Source organism: Melitaea cinxia, chromosome 10, assembly GCF_905220565.1.
Source record: "Melitaea cinxia chromosome 10, ilMelCinx1.1, whole genome shotgun sequence".
NCBI classification, from domain to species: Eukaryota; Metazoa; Arthropoda; class Insecta; order Lepidoptera; family Nymphalidae; genus Melitaea; species Melitaea cinxia.
In genome coordinates this window covers 8,154,910-8,176,479 of record NC_059403.1, presented here as the reverse complement: position 1 = coordinate 8,176,479, position 21,570 = coordinate 8,154,910, and the positions used below count along the sequence as shown (strand labels likewise).

Genomic DNA, 21,570 nt, shown 5'->3' with positions numbered 1-21,570 from the left:
GGTTATAGCAGTATTGAAAAACTTGCAAAAGCTATGACAGGAAAAATGAAAAAAAATGAAGTCAAGCAATGGTTACAATCACAAGAAACGTACACACTTCATAAACCGGTTTACAAAAAGTTTCCTCGAAACAAATATATTTTATCTGACCTTAATAAACTATGGCAAGCAGATTTGAGTGACATGCGAACATATAGTAAATATAATGATGGTTATAACTATATATTGTGTGTTATTGATGTATTTAGTAAGTATGCTTATGCTCGACCTATGAAAAATAAAAATTCTTTAACAATCAAAAAATGTTTTGAGAGTATTTTTGAGGAAGCTCATACAATTCCTACCCACATACAGTCTGATAAGGGTACTGAGTTTGTTTCCAAAGATGTTCGTCAATATTTTAAGAGTAATCATATTAATTATTATACAACAAATAATCCTGATATTAAGGCCAGCATTGTAGAAAGATTTCAAAGAACACTCAAGTCAAAAATGTGGCGCTATTTTACACATAAAAATACGTATAGATATATAGATATTTTACAAGATTTGTTATATGCATATAACCATAGTTTTCATTCAAGTATTAAAATGCCTCCATGTGACGTAAGTTCTAGTAACATTATGACTGTTTGGAATAATTTGTATGTTCGAGAAAATGAAAGATCTCTACGAGATATCTCATTACCAAAGTTTCACGTCGGTGATTATGTTAGAATCACAAAATACAAACATATATTCCAGAAGGGATACGAATCTAACTGGAGTGATGAAATTTTTATTGTTTCAACTGTAATCCCTAGATCACCTTGGGTTGTGTACACCTTAAAAGATTTACAAAACGAAGTTATAGAAGGTACTTTTTATGAAAGAGAATTACAAAAAGTTACTCCACCTAACCCCACTTCAGACTACAAAATAGATAAAATAATAACATCTCGATATTCTGGTAGCAGAAGGCAAGTGCTTGTCAAGTGGAAAGGTTATCCTGATAAATTTAATAGTTGGGTTTTGGCATCACATTTAAAACAGATATAATGAAAGGAAGTTTTTATTTAACATTACTAAGCAACAGTTCAATAGAATATTTTCCAGATAATATGACAACAAAGTTTTCTACTAAATTACCGAAATCAATCAAATTAGAGGGGGAATGGGTTGTTGGTGTTGTTGAATTTCAGTACCCGTGTACAATGTTCACTGTTCAAGAACATGAAAATATAGTTTATATTAATAAGAATATGTTAATGCCAAATGAAAAATATCCTTCTATTGTTTACTATAAAAAACATATTCCCGCTACTAACTATGACAATATTAATCACATTTTGAAAGCTTTAAATAATATGAGAGAAAATATAACCTTTCGATACGATGAGATATCTAAGTTCGTATCTGTGACAATTGCAGATGATTCAATAAAGTCCTTGACATTATCACATAAGTTATGTATTCAATTAGGGTTTGAACCTAATAAAAATTTGGTAGAAAAGACGTTTGGAAAACGACCTGCAAACTTACATCTGGGATTACCGTCACAACTGTTTGTTTATTGTGATATAGTGGAACCACAGATCGTTGGAGATGTTATGACCTCTTTACTTAGAATTATACCACTAGATTCTTCAAAATACATATATGGTGCAAATAAAATGCATGTGTTTTCCCCTCCTCACTACATATCAGTTATGCGCAGAGAATTCGATACAATTGAAATAGATATAAGATCAAGCACTGGTCAAAAAATACCATTCCAGTTTGGAACAGTGTGTATTAAACTACATTTTAGAAAGTTATAATGTATCCTCACAGTAACATAAATTGTCCATACGAAAATTATTATACTCATCAAGCTGGTTCTGGAATAGGAGTCATATACAAAGGAGTTCCTTATCAACGTGGTCATGGCATTGGGAACTTTTTGGGAGGGTTATTTCGATCTGTTTTACCTTTGCTTTCAAGCGGTGCTAAAGCCATAGGAAAGGAAGCTTTGAGCGCAGGTGTTGGAATTCTCTCTGATATGACAAGAGCACGACCCATGGATGAATCAATAAAGTCACGACTTAAGGAAATTAGTTCAAATTTGAAAAGAAGAGCTGATAAAAAAATTGATAAATTAAACATGTCTGGTACAGGCTATATAACTAAAAGAAAATGTCTTGGGACGGTCATTCCTTCATCGAACGGTAAAGGAAAAGGTGTTAAGAAAAGAAAATCAACTCGTCAATATCAAGGAGATATATTTACATAAATTGTAAAACAATGTCTTTCTTACATAGTCACTCTTGTGAATGTATAAAATCTGAATTAGATTTGTTTGCTTTACCATCAACACAAACAAGCATAGAAAGTGGAATGTGGGTGCAATATAAACCAATATCATCTTTAGCTGACGATGGTCCTATAGAATTTCAAGTCCCTGGAACTGGTGATGACTATATAGACTTATCTCATACACTGATTCAATTAAAAGCAAAAATATTAAATGAGGATTCTTCAAAACTGGCTGCTTCAACTGTTGTAGCACCTGTAAACAATTGGCTTCATTCAGTTTTTACTCAACTCGATGTTTATTTAAACCAAAAATTAGTTTCACCTCCAAACAATACATATGCTTATCGAGCTTACATTGAAACTCTTTTGAATTATTCATCTGAGGCAAAACAATCTCATTTAACGTGTAGCCTTTGGTATGAAGATACAGCTGGTAAAATGGATTCAACCGAAGAAAAAAATTCAGGTTTTACTAAAAGACAGCAATTAGTTTCAGAAAGTAAGGAAGTTGAAATGATAGGACATCTTCATGGTGACATATTCAATCAAGAAAAATTTTTAATTAATGGCGTTGAGATGAGTATTAAATTGGTGAGATCACGTGAAACATTTAACCTGATGGCTCCAACAGACGATGTTAAATACAAAATAAACATTACAGATGCAACTCTCCTTGTTAGAAGGACAAAAATTAACCCCTCTGTCTTACTTGCCCATCAAAAAGTCTTAGCCACCACAACTGCAAAATATCCCATAACTCGAGCTGAAGTAAAAGTTCTAACGATACCGTCAGGGGTCCAGGGTAAGACATTAGACAATATCTTTTTGGGTCAAGTACCTAAGAGATGTATAGTTGGATTTGTAAGTAATGCAGCATTTAATGGTTGTTTGTCTAAAAATCCGTTTAATTTTGAGAACTATAAAATGAATTCCTTTTGTTTATATATTGATGGTCAGCAAATACCTTCAAAAGCTTTACAACCATCTTTTGGTAATAATATTTTCACTGCAACCTATCATACATTATTCTCAGGAACAGGGATACATTTTCTTAACGAAGGTAATGGGATATCTCACGATAAGTATTCAAAAGGTTATTGTTTGCTAGCATTTGATCTCACACCTGATTTATCAGCCAATTCATCTAGTCATTGGAATCTAATTAGACATGGTAGTGTTAGATTAGAAGTTCGCTTTGAATCTGCTCTGACTCAAACGATCAATTGCGTTGTTTATGCAGAATTTGATAATGTCATTGAAATAGATAAAAATCGTAATGTAACCGTTGACTATAGTAGCTAAGAGAATGAATATTGTATTTCCTTTCTAAGTATTATTAAGTTCTCACTCTGTAATATGTGTTATTGTGTAAGTAAATGATTATTTTTAAGTTTTCTTTCATTTTATTTTAAAAACCCTGTCAATTGCATGTTAAATAAGAAGGTCTAGCTTATTTATTCCACTTGTGTATGATAGAGCGAATGAATAAGTCTTCTTTTAAATAATTATGAATACTTTACAAATACAATCATACTTAAAAAAGATTCATCCAAGCTTACAAAATAATGTGTATGCTGCGAATCGATTACCAATGTATGTGACGGCTCCCACATACCTTATAAGCAATTTGGACCCGGACTCAAAACCAGGATCTCACTGGGTAGCCATCCACATAGACAGTAATGGTGTTGGTGAATATTTTGATACGTATGGCCGCTTGCCTATGGGGATGCATAAAATGTTTTTGAATAGAAATGCAAGGAAATGGCATTTTAATAATAGTAGGATACAAAATGATTGGAGTTCAGTGTGTGGCGAGTACTGTTTAATGTACTTACTGTATAAGTTTAATAAGAAGTCATTGACAGAGTTTCAAAATGAATTTGACAGCGATACACTTAAAAATGATATGTTATTAAGTATTATGTTCAAATCTTATTTTATGAGAGATTAAAAATGTAACTTAAAGATTACTTGGAAATAAATAATGTTTTGAACAGAAATTGAAGCAAAGTTTTATTGTAAACCTCCGCTTTAATATTGTCAATAAGACGTCAAAGGAATGTAGTTTGGTAAGAAGCGTAATGGTCGTTAATGATAGTTAGTAATTGTATAGTAATTAAGGTAATTGCATAGTAATTAAGGGTAGTGGAGTTTGCAAATTTAGAAACCTAAGTTGCGAACCGTTAGAGTTAGCACAAAACGGGTGAGTGCAATCGATTTAGATGACCCCAAAACCTTTTTTTTTTTTTTTTTTTTTTTTTTAGGCGAGGAGCCATGTCGTATTCGTGTATTCTGGATCAACCGAAGGTTGATCCAGAATGCACGAATACCCACTACTGCCGTATATTGGTATATAAATTTGATTTTTCGGAAAATGGCTTATCCGATTTTCGTAAAAGTTTTTTTATTCGAAAGACATATATTTTTTTTCATAAATATAGCAATTTTCAAATAAATAATGACAAAACTTTTTAAATAAATACGGTGAAACATGAGCGTTACAGAAACTACTCGTTGCGGTACCCACGAGTTGCGAGACTAAATCATGTATAAAAGCTCAAGTGACCCTTATTTCTTATCAGCCACTCACCAAATGTTGACAGGTACACATTTCCTTAAGCTCCCAGTATTTTAATCGCGATCCAATGGATACTACCTCAGAAGCAGCGGCCCAAGTTGTAGCTTTGTTGCAAGCGGGCCATAATCAACGGCAAGTCGCTCGTGAACTTAACATGAGCCAATCAGCTGTTTCACAAGTATACAGAAGGTTTCAAGAGACTGGTGGCTTCATTCGAAGACCACAAACCAATAGACTCCGGAACAGATCTGAGACAGACGATCGCTTCATTGTCACAACTTCGTTGAGAAATCGTCATCTCACGGGCGTTGATGTCCAACAGGAGCTCATGAGGGTTCGAGGAGTGGCTGTCAGTCAGTGGACAATTAGAAGACGCCTAAAGAAAGCTAATTTAACTCCTAAATGGCCAGCCAGAGGCCCGAAACTGACCGCAGCTCACCGTCAAGCCCGACTTCAATTTTCTCGTGAACACCTCAATTGGACTATTGAACAATGGAGCTCCATTCTGTTCACTGACGACAGCAGAATGTGTCTCTATGGTAACGACAGAAGAGACCGAAAATACAGGCGTCCAGGGGAACGGTTCTCGCAATGCTATTTCGCTGAAACAGTATCATATGGCGGTGGTTCAGTCATGATGTGGGCTAGAATATCATATGAAGGGAAGACCGAGCTTGTTTTCGTGCCTGGTGGTGGTCGGAGTGGTGGTCTAACAGTTCAAAAGTACGCGGAAAACATTCTCCTCGATCATGTTGTACCTTATGCAGGGTACATAGAAGAAGATTTTCTGTTGATGCATGATAATGCTCGGTGCCATACAGCAAGTGTTACTCGCCAGTTTCTTCAAGAGGTGCAAATTGAGACGATGATGTGTCCGGCCCTCAGTCCTGATCTGAATTACATTGAGCATTTATGGGACGAGCTCAAACGGAGGGTGCGAGCTAAAGATACGGCTCCATCAAGCATCGTCGAGATCAAAACTGAGCTAGAGGAAGAATGGAATACGATACCTCAAGATTTTATCAAAAAATTGATAAAATCAATGAAAAATCGCATGCCAGCCATTATAAAAGCTAGTGGAGGCAATACAAAGTGTTGAAAATTTAAATTTTCTTTACTTTTATCAAAAATAATTTTTTTATTCATTAAGTTGTAGTTTTCATTTTTCTTCATTTTTTATGCATTTCTGTCAAATTAAATTTTATCAATAAATACTCAACCGATTTTTCACATTAGGGTGGCATTTTTTAAGAGAAAAGATTAGGCTTTCAAACAAAAAAAAAACAAGAAAATCGGATAAGCCATTTTCCTAAAAATCGAATTTTCATACCAATATAGGGCTTGAGTCGATTCAGTTGCACGCGAGTGTAGTTAGTAGTTACAACTATCTTGTATCGTGACTTTACTCACATAATTATAGCAAGTGGATACTTAAAAAACTTAAGTTTTAGAATAAAAACTTTTAGATCTGCGCTAAAAACATATTTTTCAGAGAGAAAGTTTCAGGTTAAAGTTGTTTCTCTTTAAGAGAAACAATTTGTTAGAATCATAGAATGTAATCAATAATCTGTAGAAAAACTGATATCGAATATCTTTTTTGGGTTTTATCCTTAAAAATCTATATTAATCTTAAAGTAACTTAAGCTTGATTCTGAAATAGTAAGATTTAAATGAATTTTAAATCTTACTATTTCAGAATCAAGAATCTTTTGGAATTCTGGGATTTTAATTATACTCTAGAAAAAGCTAAACATAATCTTAATTATATATTTTTTCTGGAGTGAAGTGGTCGAAATTCGAAAATAATTAATTTAAATTATAAGTTTGAACATTATTAAAGTTCTGATGTCAAAGATGTTATGAAATAATAACAAAAGAGTACCTATTTAGTTATGCGTATATGTATATGTCAAATATATGGTAACGTGGTAATGTCTTTTTTTATTGATTTAATATATTTTTTATGCATAATTAAAAAAAATATGAGTGTTCTGCACTTCTTCTCTATATAAACTATAAATGTGCGAAATTTCATACTCCTCCGTCCGCACAATTTTCGTAAAAAGGGGTACAAAGTTTTTGCTTCACGTAGTACCTAATATACCTAAGTATAGAAGATAATATAACAACATTTACTGTCCCGATACGAATAGCAAACATCAATTTATGTTTCGCTTTTAGTTTTATTGTTTTAATTTCTTAAATATTAATTTGATTTATACCGATGATTAATCGACTTCGAAAAAAGGAGACAGTTCTCAATTTGACTATTTTTATTATTATTTATTATAATATTTTAAATATCACGGTAATCTAACATACACACATCTTTTTTTAACAACTCATAAAACATAAATCTACCTAATAAAAGAATTTACGGCAGCATCTAAATGAAAGCTGTTGAACGTAAAAGATTCATAATAAGTTTTATATTGTATAAAAATATAAATAGTTGTATTTAAGCGCAACTTTTTATTTTAAAAGGTGTGATCTAAATTAGCATTTAAATAGCATAAACGCGTTCGCGACATTTATTTCAAGAATTTACGAAACACGATTTAAAATAAATCACAAATTAAATGGCGTCCTCCGTACCATATTAAAAAGACCGATCCATACGACGCAATAGCAACAATTAACCCGGCAATTACGATCGCTGTATACACATACACACAGTACCTAGCAGGCTAGCATTCTAGTTAATATAATTTGTCAGTCAATAAGTTGTTTGGATTTTAATTACTCCGACACAGGTACCATGTACTAATAATAAATGTTGATTTAATGAGTCGACTGTGAGTTTGACACACCAAATTATATTTGCCAGCCCATCTCGGGCATGCGACATACGGCATATCGCACACCGCATACCGCGCAAGAACGTTAACGTCATTCCGGAGATCTTGTTTCACGCAATGCGCATGCGCAGATAAATTCTGCTTACATAGGTATACGGTACGGCATATCATCTACGTGGAAATTTACAAGCATCGCATTATTAGGTTATTAATACAAGAAGAGTTTTTTGATAACATAGACGTTTTTAAAACTTTCCACAGCAATTCTAAAACAGATCCACAATCAATCACTGCATAGATAAAACATGCAGATGCGTCGTAATTTTGACATAAATGTACACTTTCAAGTTTCTCTGTTATCGTGGCAATGGCCTCGAAAATAACCATAATATACTTCTCAGTAAACGAGTTTATTTATAACAGTGTTACAGTGCCATTCTGAGCGTGAGCGTTACATTCCAAAAGCGTGGTGGGGAGCCAAGCCCACCACGACGCTCGGTCTCATTGGCTGGCAGACATCGTACGATGTTTTTGGATGTGTGTACGTCGTATTCAAAGAATATCGTCACACACACGTGGTGTTGTATATCGGAGATCAATTTAAGAAACTTCGGTCTGCGTTTGTTTGAGGCAGAGATCGCAATATTGTCTATTTTTAAATGTTCAGATTGAATTGATTATGCGGATGCCATAGAAAAACAGTATCGCCTTGACACAACACTAATATTCCATTCATTTAATTGGTAACTCTGAATCGTTTGCGTAAGCTAAGAGATGCTTTCTGATTACGATCAAAATTACTTACATTTGTACGTTTATTGCAACATTTTGAAACAGTAGTTAGGATGTGTTGATTAGTAAAAACTCATACATAGTTGTATTTTTAACCCGGCGGTACTCGCTAGGTGCTTACATGCACGAATACTCGCTACCGGGTAAAAAATACCTATAATTTAAATGATATTATCTTGGAAAATAAGTTTGTATTACAGACTTTAATGGTGTATTTAGTTTATCAATACTAATGTCTAATAAATAAAAGAAAATTTAAAGTTTGAATTATTATTTATTTCAAATTATAGCTTATCCTAAAAAAAAAATACAAAAAACAAAAATTCGTCATAGTCTTAGAAAAATTGACAAAAAAAAATTTGTCTTAGGTATCACGTAAAAATGAGATCAAAAATTATAAATCGACCTTATACTCTACCAAAATAACAAAAAATAAAATACTGTTAATATTAAATGAACATCGAGAAAATAATCGTCAAACATTATGTTTCAAAAAAACTTGTACCTAATCTATTTTGCTTTGACATAACAATCGCCACAAATTGGGGTCGTATGCTCACGGCATATTCTTTTGGAACACAATTTACAAGATGTCTTAGTTTTTCGGTCCTTCTTCCATTCACATACTGCACAACGGGAAGCAGATGTGGACGGTCCCAAAGCTGAGGGTGTGCCTGTGAGCGTGGCTTGGTCATTCGAGTCAGCATTGAGGATACAATCAATTTTTGTTTTGATAATTTTTGGCAAATTAACTACTTTTGACCTCTTTTTTATCTGTGGCATCACAAGGGTCATAGCCAGTTATTTCAAAGCGATCCTTCTCTGAGCCATCACAGCTCCACTATTTACTTTATTTGCCTTCACTATCACATACGCGTTAATGCCGCTGGCGTTCAAAATACCATAAAACAAAACCAATGGCCATCTTTTGGTAGCTCGTGCTACTGAGTAGGTAGCACACATCTCATCTACAACATCAACGCCACATTTCGTTCTATTCATCCATTCTCATCTCGGGCTTTTTTTCTTCTCCAGAATCTTTTTTGCCATCATGGTGCACAGTTGACGCCAAGAGCACGACTTTATTTTTCTTTGGAACATAAGACACAACAGTACAATCATCTTGAAATCCAAAAAGAGAACTGTGAACTTCCCGGTCTTTGGTAGCGGTAAATACAGGTGGAATTTCAGCTTTATTCTTTCTCAAAGTACCCAATGCTGTCAAACCATAATCATTGAGCAAATCACGTAATAGCGGAAAACTAGTGAACCAATTGTCCATCAGTATGTTACGATGACTATTCTTTATAGGTTCTACTAAGCGTTTGACGACTTCACTTGGTGAATTACTGTGATCATAAGGCCCATCATTTTCGCCAACATAAATTTCCATATTATTTGTATAGAAGGTTCGTGCGTCAGCCAATACAAATATCTTTATACCATATTTACCGGGTTTGCTGGGTATGTATTGCCGAAATGGACAACGGCCGCGAGTCTTCTCCAACTTTTTATCGATTGTTACATTTTCGCCAACAGCATAATTTTTTTTTATATTATTATTGAACTCTCCGAAAATCTCGCGAATGGGTGCTAGCTTATCTGTTTGCCTTCTTTCACCTCGTGTATGAATATTGTCAAACCGTAAACTCCGCAGTAAGAAATGGAACCTTTCTCGTGACATAGTGGCTATACAGATGTCGGAACCACTTCCATCTTTTTCCCAGAGATCTTTTGTGTTTAGGTGACCACTTCGCAATCTTCCGCAGAAATAAAGTAATAACGATATCTGTACTTTTACAATCGCGTTCTCTTGAGAATTTAGACTTTAGCTCTTCTATATAAATGTTAGTATACTGGACTATCTTTAGTAAACACGTTTCCGGAAAAAAAAGATTCCAGGCTTCTAACATAGACGAACAAGATTTGCCTTCGCCAATCGGTCCCGGCAAATGATATATAATGTTATGGGATCTTGTTCGTACACGTCGCGGCGGCTCACGAACTTGCCAGCGAGTTCTTTTGTCTTTTCCAGTAAAACGACCTCGCCTCAAGTACTTCAACGGTACATCCTCTAAATATTCTTCATCTTTCTATTCTCAATATGTAAATTCGAAGGAAAACTCTCTTCCGACACTGAAGACCCATCTGAATCACTTGCTTCTTGCTCTGTTCCGCTTTCGTGATCACTATGCTCTTCAAAATCTTCTATTTCTGACACATTTTCTTCTTCACTATCTTCTTGTTCTAGACATTCTTCTATAATTCGATCCGCCAGTAGGGAACTCATCATGAACCAGCTCTAAAACAAAATAAAATAACCAATAACATAAAAAAAAATTTAACAAGAACCGTCGCTACCGGGTATTTTTTACCCATACTCACTTTACACATCCGTTGTCGCCAAGCGCCGTGCGCGAACTGGCTGCCCGGTGACGCACGCGCGTGTTAACTATTGGCCAGAAGGTACTTAAAGTCCTGAGGTGCCACAATGTTTAATAATAAAAATATCACGTGATTTAGGTACTCTGTGGTATTTTTTACCCAGTAGCGAGTGCCGCCGAGTTAATAAGTGGAAAAAAATGAGCAATTCTCATACACAAAGAAAATATGAACAGAAATGAAAATAATTGTATTTGCTCACAAACGAAAAAAAAACCGACTTCAATTACATCGACAAGTAATACAACGTAGATCGACGAAAAAATAGTCAAGCAACTACGCGTTATCAAAGATTAATCAAGAAGTGGTTATCAGATCTCGATAAAATTTATATGTGACCACATGATAATACATCAGCTTTCGATTAAATTAAAAATTATCAAAATCGGTACACCCAGTAAAAAGTTATTACGGATTTTCGAGAGTTTCCCTTGATTTCTCTGGGATCTCATAATCAGATCCTGGTTTCCTTATCACGGTACCAAACTAGGGATATCCCCTTTCTAACAAAAAAAGAATTATCAAAATCGGTTTATCCAGTAGAAAGTTATGCGGTATAATACAACGTAGGTCGACGAAAAAAGCGTCAAGTAAAAACGCATTATTAGATATAACTCGAAAAGTAGTTGTTAGATCTAAATAAATTTAAATGGGACCAATTGGCACACACCACCTTTCGATTAAAACACACTTTGTCGAAATCGGTCTACCCGGTCAAAAGTTCTGATGTAACATAAATAAAAAAAAAAAAAAAATACAGTCGAATTGAGAACCTCCTCCTTTTTTGGAAGTCGGTTAAAAAATATAATTTAAACGCTATTCGTAGGATAAAAACAGATTTTAACTTGCGAAATGTTTACATATATAATACAAATACTATAATAATACAAAGATATAAAAACACTTGAAACATTTGTTATTTGTTAAAAAGACTACTATACCTACCTAATATTGATCATATTATTTAGCGTTCTGAACTTTTCTCAGATTAATTATTTTCAAGGAGACACAGACTTTGTCGGTATAACACTAAAACGTGATACATTTTAATGTTCTTTCATAATAATTATTACTAAATTGTATACGGTTTCATGATGGAAGTATCCACGCTCTTATTTAAGATAATCCCTTAACCGCGAAATCTTACCCGGCTAGCTGGCTTATTATAAATTTCAACACGTATACGGACGTAAATCGTTTTAGAGGTAGAAGGGATCTTACCCTGGAATGGGACGATTTGCTGCTTTAATATATCCAATTACCACTTCCTCTGAGATGATCAAAGCGTACCTAAGTGATTTAAATTATGAACGTTTCGATCGAAAATTAAAAATATTATTTGTAGTAGTTGTAAGATAATTAAATTGTACATATAATCAAAATATAACAATAATAACAACATGGATTTTTAGCAAAATATATGACGGCTTTATATAATATATGTACATAGGTGAGATTTAAGTCTATCGAATATTCTTTTTTATAACTTTATAAGGATTTTTGCAGTGAGACTACACTTGTTATCTTTTATCAAGACTTCTAATTTCGTTTGACACATATTCGTCAGAAATTACGTGAATACAATAATAACGACATTATCCATATAATAAATTTAGCCTTTTGACAAATGTATTATTGTACAAATGAAAGAGCTATAGATACAAAATAATTTGAAGTAAAAAAAAAATATTATTTATATGTATTAAAATGTAATTAAACTCTTTATTTATTTAATGCACCAAATTAAAAGATAATTTACTACAGTTAAAATTAACTGCCCTATAAATAATAAACAATTCAAGAACCTTGAGAGACAACACAAATGAAAAGACAGTCTACACACGTTAACATAAAACCTAATGCGTCGACCGCAAGATAAAAAGACCTACTGTACTCGTACTTAATGAAGGAAAATTTGTTGCGTACCAGATGTATAAGGAAGCTTATCAAAATAAAAAACTTCTTATTCCCAGATGTATAAAGAAGCTTATCAAAATAAAATATATAGATAGGTATATACTAGCTATTAGACCTTAAGAGTGTATGCTACCTCAAATTGCTTATTTTCCACTCGGCAGGATGTCCATATCTTCCAAACTACTGAATATTTAAGTTTGAAATTTATGTATGGTAAAGTTCAGGACATGAACTATTTTTTGATATGTTTCGAAAACACGATTCCATAAAATTTTCTCGATACAAAAAAATCGCAAAGTTACCTCTATTTTGGTATTAAAACCTTAATATCTAAGTAAATATAGAAGTTATGGACTTGAGATTAAGCATGGTAATTGAAATAAGTATGAAGAACATTTTATATGTTGGAAATTTTTAAAAAATAACTATTGGTAATGTTTGTGGGGAGAAAATACATACAATTCGCGCGATGAACAACCAAGCGCTCTCAATTCTCATGTGTTAGTACGGGTGAAATCTGAATTCGAGCTGAGGTAGTGTAACCCCTTAACGATTGACATCCCTACCCACTTTTATTACATTTCATGTAGTCATAACATTTCATGTAAGGTATTTAAATAAAAATTTAAATTATAATGTACATAACATGTATCGAAAGTTTCAAAATTAATTACTTAGCTCCTTGTGGGCTCTTCTCAGTAAAAACCGCATTCCAAACCGGTATTAGCTTTTCGTTAACTAAAATCGGTTTGCAAATTAACGACTTTAAAGTACTGCATAAACCTTCTTCAACGTAAAGTAACTTAAGTAGTAGGATTTTTTTTAAACAACGCATTTGATATTCAATTTAATATGAATATTATATAAAATTGCCATCATATATTCTTCAGATGTAAATTTACTCTTGTAGTTAAATTCAGTAGCGAACAGGTTAAAATCACATTTTACAGAACTTCATAGTTCTTCATTCTTTTTAGGAATTTGCTGTACAAAAAGGATTTATTGTGTCTAAGATAAAATATTTGATAAAAGATATCGTTACGCAAGAATAATAACAGAAAAAAATATATATTTCAAAGCAAGTCTGCTATCTTTATTATCAAATAATAAAACTGTATCAGGGCCATGTCTGAATGTAGCAAATTATTTATTTAAAAAAAGAACTTCAATAATTATATAATAAAACAAAAAAAAAGTATTTAAATTGGACACGTCATTACATACTAGTACATAGCAGGTAGCATGTTCTTTCTTAACCGTAAGAGATTATTCTAATGAAAGAGATTATGCTACGTCAACTACGAACGATCACAAAACAAATCGGCCCATTCCACGTCACCTCTTCCTGGACCATTTGTCATTGTAGTCAGATGGGATAACTTTTTGTACGGACCGTTGACTCTAACCTAACTTTTATAAGATCCAGCAGTATTCTCATCTCCTACTTTATATTTTTCGCTGTGCGTGGGTAATGACTCGTTCTTTATCATACCAATGATAATGATAACAAATTGTACAGTTGGTTTATCGCAATCGTAAATTACGAGTATAATTTCGGTGGTTTAATATACATGGGAAATAGATTTACGATAATAGATAGTTACACATTAACCATACAAGTTCGATGGAAACACTATCACATATTTTAAACTTGTACATTTTAAGTTATATATTCAGGTAAAACAATAATTTTGCGTGCTTCGCACACTGCATTGAACGTGGGTGAGGTAAATTCTCGATTATTTTAAACAAAAGTTACAATTAATATAGCGGTTTGTATACCTTTAATAACTTTTTAAGTCAATATGTATTTATTCATAAAATATTATACCCAGCTTAAAATATACATTACATAATTATAGTCCCTTATATTTTATTTTTGAAAAAAAAAAAGATGTTACTTGAATTACATAGTAACCAATGCCCAAATAATGAAAACGTATAACGAAAAAATAAAACAATATACTTGAGTTTTCTGCATAGAATTGTATGCATTGTTATGATATGGTATGTATCGATATCTCTTGCGAATTGTGAACCAATATTTGAATAGCTTTTCTATTCCGAAGGTAAATCGGTAATTTTTTTGTCCCAATTAAGGATAACAATCCGACTTGAAAGTGAAAATTATATTCAACAATAGTGAACACAAAACCATTCTAAATGAATGTTATGCTATTTTAATTATTCGCTAAATTATTGATTGGATGTGTTGATATGACCCAATGATTAGATGTTAAGCAATCGGTTCTGATCCCTAGTTAAATTAAAAGGACATTTAAAGGACATGAAAACCTAAATGTTTTGAGGGCGAATTGATTTTTGGTTGACAGGCAGGCAATTAGCAATTCGGCAGCGTAGCAAATTAGGCTACAATTCTTCCGCTCAAGTAGGAGCATAATTATGTCTGTGCCCTAACAATAAATTATAAGACATAATATGGTCGTAACGTTAATAATGTCCTATTCAAAATTATTACATTTGTATAAAAGTGTTATTAGATACTAAGCCGGTTTTCTGACAATAAAACAAACAGCTTTTTATCTTGCAACTACCAATTTAATTTAGCGCAACAACCATACTAATTAGTTTACCAATACATACAAGCTAGCAACAAACCGTAAATTATTCTTTATTTAAGATGTTATTTTAGAGTATAATAAAAATAAACAACAACAATATAATAGATAAATAAAAAATAAACCATTGCATCAAATTAATACTAACCGAATACTGACTTAAAACAAACATTAAATTGTAACGCTCGTCGGCATCAGTGTCTATGGAAACTAATTTGCATAATTTATCCGTTACTCGTGATTAGTTTAGTCTTTCTCGAACATACTATGAAAATTTTTATTTAGGATTTTGGATTAGGATGATTACCTTTTGATAGATCATTTAACATAGAATTTAACCTCGCACAAAATTTCCAATCCAATTTATATATACCTATCTAAGGTTTAGGATCACTCACTTAACATAACCTTCACGTAACCGGTTTTTCTATTTCGTCCGATGACTCTTAAAATAATGAATACTAAAAATTGATTCATTCAATGAGAAATAAATCGTAAACGGTAAGTTTTACAATAGTTTATAAGGAAACAAAAGATGCGAAAGTTTATTCTCTACAATGGTATCCATAACTTTTGACCTGAAATGCATAGTTTATGAGATATCAGCCTAATTTTTTTTAAGATTGCACTCGATGTTCTACCTGAATCTATCAGCATTTTGTGAAAATTGGATCGGAAGTCTATTGCGAGGTTGACCAAAAAACGGCTTTTTTAACTGGCCTATAAAAAGCTTTTTATACTATATTATTTTATATTAGCATTTGATAATATTTTATTGAAGCTGTACAGATACGGGGAAGACATCACCAAAATGGGCGGCGTGGGCGCTTGGACTGGCGCCCAGCTACAGTGTATAATAAACAGGATAAAAAATAGATCATTGCAATTGCACTGGACACACCATCACCGGGACAAACGTCACACTTACGCAATTTGTTTACTAAATATTTATTTTAATGCTCAAAAAACACGTAACAGTAATTTACTCACAGTAAATAAAATACTGAGTGCGGGTCCGACGTCGGTCTAGAACATTATTTTAGGCAAGATCTCGTAAGCGTTGTATTGCGTTAATTTTGGTTATTCAAACACAATTTTTTTGTCCTAATCTTAACACGTTAAACGTCGGGTTGATTTTTTAGTTTTTCTGTTTAGGCCAGTGGGGACACCATGCAGTTTGACACACAATCGTTCCGTTGATGCCGCGGGGGACACCACATGACTGCGAGCCAGGGTCAATATATATGTAGGTACATAGTGTAAGTAATAAAAAATAATTAAATAAGGCTTTTTTAACTGGCCCCATGGACTAAACAAGTGAGGTGAGGCTGTGAGGCCCAACTGGTGTCCCCCATGGCGTTCAACGTGTTAAGTTACCTTAACTATGGCAGAGAAAAAAGTTGCCATATTATATTAGGTGGGGACTTTGACCGATAATTTATTTGTCTTCTCTAAAAACTGCCAGAACACAAACTACGAAGATGAATTTATTTATTTTTTTCTTTTACTTTTGATTTAAAAATTCATTTGTGAGCTCATGCATAACACTTTGCTGAAGATCGTGACATGATCAAATGCATAAAGGACATACAGACAAACATTCGTTTTTATATATAGATAGCTTTTCTACTTAAAATTGTTTTAAAATAAATACGGATTTCAACAGTACCAAGATAGTTGGAGCCAATAAAATCTGCGTTACTAAGGTTACCCTCAAACACTACTCGTCAGATCTCTCTCAAATTTAAAAGGAATCACACAATAATTACAAGCAATCACACAATAATTACAAATAAATTCGAAAGCTGGTGTTTATTGAAGCACACAATAAACACCAGCTTTCGAATATAAAAAGAATCATCAATATTGGTACAACCAGAAAACAGTTAAGACACATTAAAAACAGTTGAATTAAGGACTGAGGAAGGATTTTTTTGAAATCGGTTAAAAAGTTTGCAAACTATCGCAATTATGTATTAATCGGAGACTGTTAAAATTGCTAGTTATAAAAAGATTCGTAGGTATTGTGTGTTTTAATTACAAACTTATAATAGTAACACCTTCCAATCATTTTACAGCATGTAACCGAAACTATATGTACTTATACTAATTAAATTAAAATATATCCAATTTTTTTTTTAATTTATTGCCTAAAATGCTATTTTTTTTATTTATTTTTTAAGAATTTGAGTTAATTGTGAAATATTTACATAAAATTATTGTCCTTTTCACGGTTAGACTATTAAAATATGTTCTTAGAATTTTTTAAAACTTTTAAAACTATGAATACACACTTAAATTAAAAATATTAATTGACTTACCTCCTACACTTAAAACTAAGACGATAGCAAAACCAATAACTACTACTTTTCTATGCATTATAACCACAGAATTTTAATTAATAAAATAAATGATATCAAAGAACACCTTCACAGTTTAAGGCTTTTTCTTTTAATAATATTATTATTTATTATTACACTGCTATCAATGTTCGCAAATCTTTCACTTTACGTGTTTAAATACGGAACTTTGCTACATTTAATAACAACCTCTCCCCTGCAATGCTAAAGTCGAACTGTTTGTTGAAGAATGAATGAAGAAAGACCGCCAAAAGTACCTGGGTACTTGAAAGTACGTACATGAATGAGCTATGAAAAGATACGTTCATTTTTACTAGTTGTTATATGATAAACCATAAGCAAAAATAATAAGATATTGAAATTGATAGTTTCATTTATTTCGAAATACAATAATTGGATAAATAATTATAAATTTTAATAATTATTATTTCTATTTTTGTTTATGATAAGGATCAATTTAAGCAATTCTTTCATTCTTATCAGAACGAATGAAGTTAATTTAAACCATGACATTATGTCAAAATCTAAAATAAGTCGTCTTGTAAATTTGTAAATACAAGAGTCGAGAGAAAATCTTTCAGTTATTATAAATACTGATAAATATAAATTTAATGTATTTTCACATAAAAATTAAATGTTATAAAAAAAGATAATTTACTATTTAATCTATTTTCGTGCTAAGCTTAAAAAGTTGTTATAGTAACCTAACATGAATGTAAATAATATCTTTAAAACTATTACCAGATCTCGAACAGCGAGTATATATTTCAAAAGATGGAGAAGCTCAGAAAAAGAATTAGTAACTTACGATCCTTTTCTCGCGAAACCAAAGAAAACTAAGGAAACTTATCTAGAAGTGATAAAAATGTTTGAAGAACGAGATACCAGGAGACGTGGTCACGTCGAATTTATTTACGCCGCTCTAAGTAGAATGAAAGAGTTCGGAGTTCAGAAAGACTTAGAAGTATATAAAGCTTTAGTAGATGTTCTGCCTAAGGGAAAATTTATACCAGTAAATATTTTTCAAGCAGAATTCATGCATTACCCCAAACAACAGCAGTGTGCCGTTGATTTACTGGAACAAATGGAAGACAATAGTTAGTTTTCTCTTTTTTAATTAAAACTTAATGTCCTAGTAAAGAAAATATTTATGTATTATCTGAACCTTGGGCTATATCAATCATCAACCATATTAACGTTGTAAAATTGTTCATGTGCTGAACATTAACAAAAAATATATATACTTGCCCCTAATAGTACAGTGTAAAGAGGTATACTACAATCTCCATAGTCCTATTATATTTTCATTTAAACATTTTATCACATAATATATATTCTTTATTGCACTTAAAATTGTTGTACAGTTATTTATATACAAATTTATACTATAAGATATAAAAGATTTTTGAATGTTTCATCAAATTAAATCAAAATTTATTTATTGCAGGCATCACCCGCAGTATCAGTATCTACTACATTTTCATAATTGAAAAAACTTGTAATAAAATATTAAACATATTTTGATACAGTTGTTGATTTGAGTTCTTAACAATTGTAATAACAATAAAGTTACCATGCTTCTCTGGCACAACTGAAAGCCATTAAACCAATCAATCAATCAAGAATAAAGTTTAATTTATGATTAAAAATTAAACTAACAATAAATTAAATGATACGGAAAATAAAAAATGAATAATGATAGAAGATTTATTAATGTTTAAATTAAAATATTCCTTAAGAGCGTATTGTAAAATATTATTTAATAACTTTTTTCTTATTAGAGGTAATGCCGGATTCAGAAATGGAACAGATGTTGTTAAACATATTTGGTCGACGAGGTATACCACTTCGTAAGTTCTGGAGAATGATGTACTGGATGCCTAAGTTTAAAAATCTCAGTCCCTGGTACTTACCGGAGAAATTACCTGTTGATACATTAGAATTGGCAAAACTTGCCATACAGAGAATAACATCTGTTGACCCGGATACTAAAATTGATATTTGGCAGGTGATGATTAATAAAATCTAATTTTTTTTTTTTTAAATTAATAAACGCTACACACTCAACGGATCCCCCAGTAGGATTTTCTCCTGTACTGGGGGTCCGAAAACACATACAATACACAAACGCCCAGACCACGACTAACATGTATATGGTCGATATAAATGTCCGTCGTGAGCGGAAATCGAACCCGCGACCGCTGGCGCAACAGCCAGTGCGCGGTGCAATATTTTAATTTTGTGTTTATAAAGACTTAAAACTTGTATTTATATAGTCTTGATCTGATGAATGCAATACAAATATAGAGTAAAAGTTGGAAATACATCTTTAAAGTCATGAAGCCTTTATACTTTCAAAAGTAAAATTTTATATTTTTATTTTTATGTGGAAAACAAAAAGTAAAATTGAAAGGTACAGCCCAAAAGAAAGTTTTTGCTTAAAATTTAATGTTTGTTATAAGTTTCTATAAGATTTTAAAATAATTTTAAATGTTTTTTTTAATTTTAATTATAAATAATCTATTGTTTTCTACATAACCTTATTTTTGTCAGACAGAAGAAATAGAAGCTTCGTTAGACAAAACGTGGGTTGTAAGTGCTCAAAGTAGAACACAGCAAGTCCTGTTAGCCGAGCAGCCTCCAGAAGAACCACTTACAATAAAAGGACCATTTAATGTCTATTTAAAGGATCAAGTGGTCACATACTTCATTCTTCTCGGAAAAATCAGGCCAGAGTATAAAGATGATACAGACCTAGATGGTATGTACTATAGATGAGGAATAATAATAGAGATGTTCTTGTATTGTTTTATTCTGCTTCATATAGTCGTGTTTACATCAATATATTTTTGTGTAAATATAATTTAGGGGGTATTATACTGATATTATATTAGATTGTTTAAAAGGAATAAAATTGGTTCTAGAACTCAGTAGAAGCATCTGAAAAATTATATAGAATATATGAAATGACCACTTGAAAATTATCACCTAATTGTTTATTATATATTATAATTCATTTTCCCCTAGATGTATCAAATATTCAGAAGCCACCAGGTATACCTGGTGTCATTGGACGAGTAACATTGCCTCAAGTTAAATGCACAGTACATGAACAAGATGATGGTACAATAGTTTCAGTTTGTGCGACAGGTTTGTCATACAACAAATTTCTACTACAAAATCTTCGATACATTTATTTTTATTGCAGTTAATGTTTTACAAACATTTTAACAAGTATACAAGTTTTTTAAACTTCCAGTCACTATGATTAACTCTCATTTGTATGGGATTTACTGCCATTACAATTTTGAAATTCTTAATATTTTGGTAATGTTGCACCAGTCTCAACCATAGTATCCAACTTCATTGTTTCTAAAATATCTGAAACTTAAAATATTAGCAGCAAATCCCATTTAAATAAAAATATTTGAATAAGATATTAAATAGCTGAATAGCTAAATGACCTTATGATTATGCAGTATTACAATTTTATTTATCAATATAAGTTATATTTACAAAGTTTTTGTTTTAAATAATTTGGAGATTAGACAATTAATTATATTATGAAACATTGTTACAGGAACATCATCAAGAGATTCTTTGCTATCATGGATCAGGCTATTAGAAAAACATAACAACCCGATTCTAGCCAATATACCAGTTATTTTTACTCTTGTAGCTCCTCCATCAGATGTTTCCTTATTTGATGCACAACAAGACAGTAATGAGAAAAAGGAAGAAAACATTGCTCCTAAAAATTAATTACAGCTTTGTATACTTTATATGTTATATTTATTAATATAAAATGATTTTCTGTTTAAACTGTT

General features: G+C 32.0%; 2 protein-coding genes across 2 annotated transcripts in view; one reads left to right on the top strand and one right to left on the bottom strand.

Moving 5' to 3' along the window:
• The window catches only part of LOC123657375, a 40,885-nt gene extending 22,862 nt beyond the window's left edge, over positions 1-18,023 (bottom strand). The window contains exon 1 of the mRNA XM_045592932.1: positions 17,705-18,023. Coding sequence (XP_045448888.1) covers positions 17,705-17,762 — 58 coding nt within the window. The 5' untranslated portion in view covers positions 17,763-18,023. The remainder of the gene's footprint in view (positions 1-17,704) is intronic.
• Positions 18,024-18,439: 416 nt separating this feature from the next.
• Positions 18,440-21,561, top strand: LOC123657000 (evolutionarily conserved signaling intermediate in Toll pathway, mitochondrial). Its single transcript, XM_045592604.1, has 5 exons — positions 18,440-18,840; positions 19,525-19,751; positions 20,297-20,504; positions 20,771-20,893; positions 21,324-21,561. The coding sequence occupies exons 1-5, from the start codon at positions 18,453-18,455 to the stop codon at positions 21,503-21,505; spliced, it is 1,128 nt and encodes a 375-aa protein (XP_045448560.1). The 5' UTR covers positions 18,440-18,452; the 3' UTR covers positions 21,506-21,561.
• Positions 21,562-21,570: the final 9 nt, after the last annotated feature.

Bases quoted from the DNA above. Each gene is read 5' to 3' on its own strand.
- LOC123657000 (XM_045592604.1), top strand. From the start codon at position 18,453: ATGAATGTAAATAATATCTTTAAAACTATTACCAGATCTCGAACAGCG. The intron at 19,752-20,296 runs GTGATGATTAAT...TATTTTTGTCAG, and splicing joins CTAAAATTGATATTTGGCAG to ACAGAAGAAATAGAAGCTTC. The intron at 20,505-20,770 runs GTATGTACTATA...ATTTTCCCCTAG, and splicing joins AGATGATACAGACCTAGATG to ATGTATCAAATATTCAGAAG.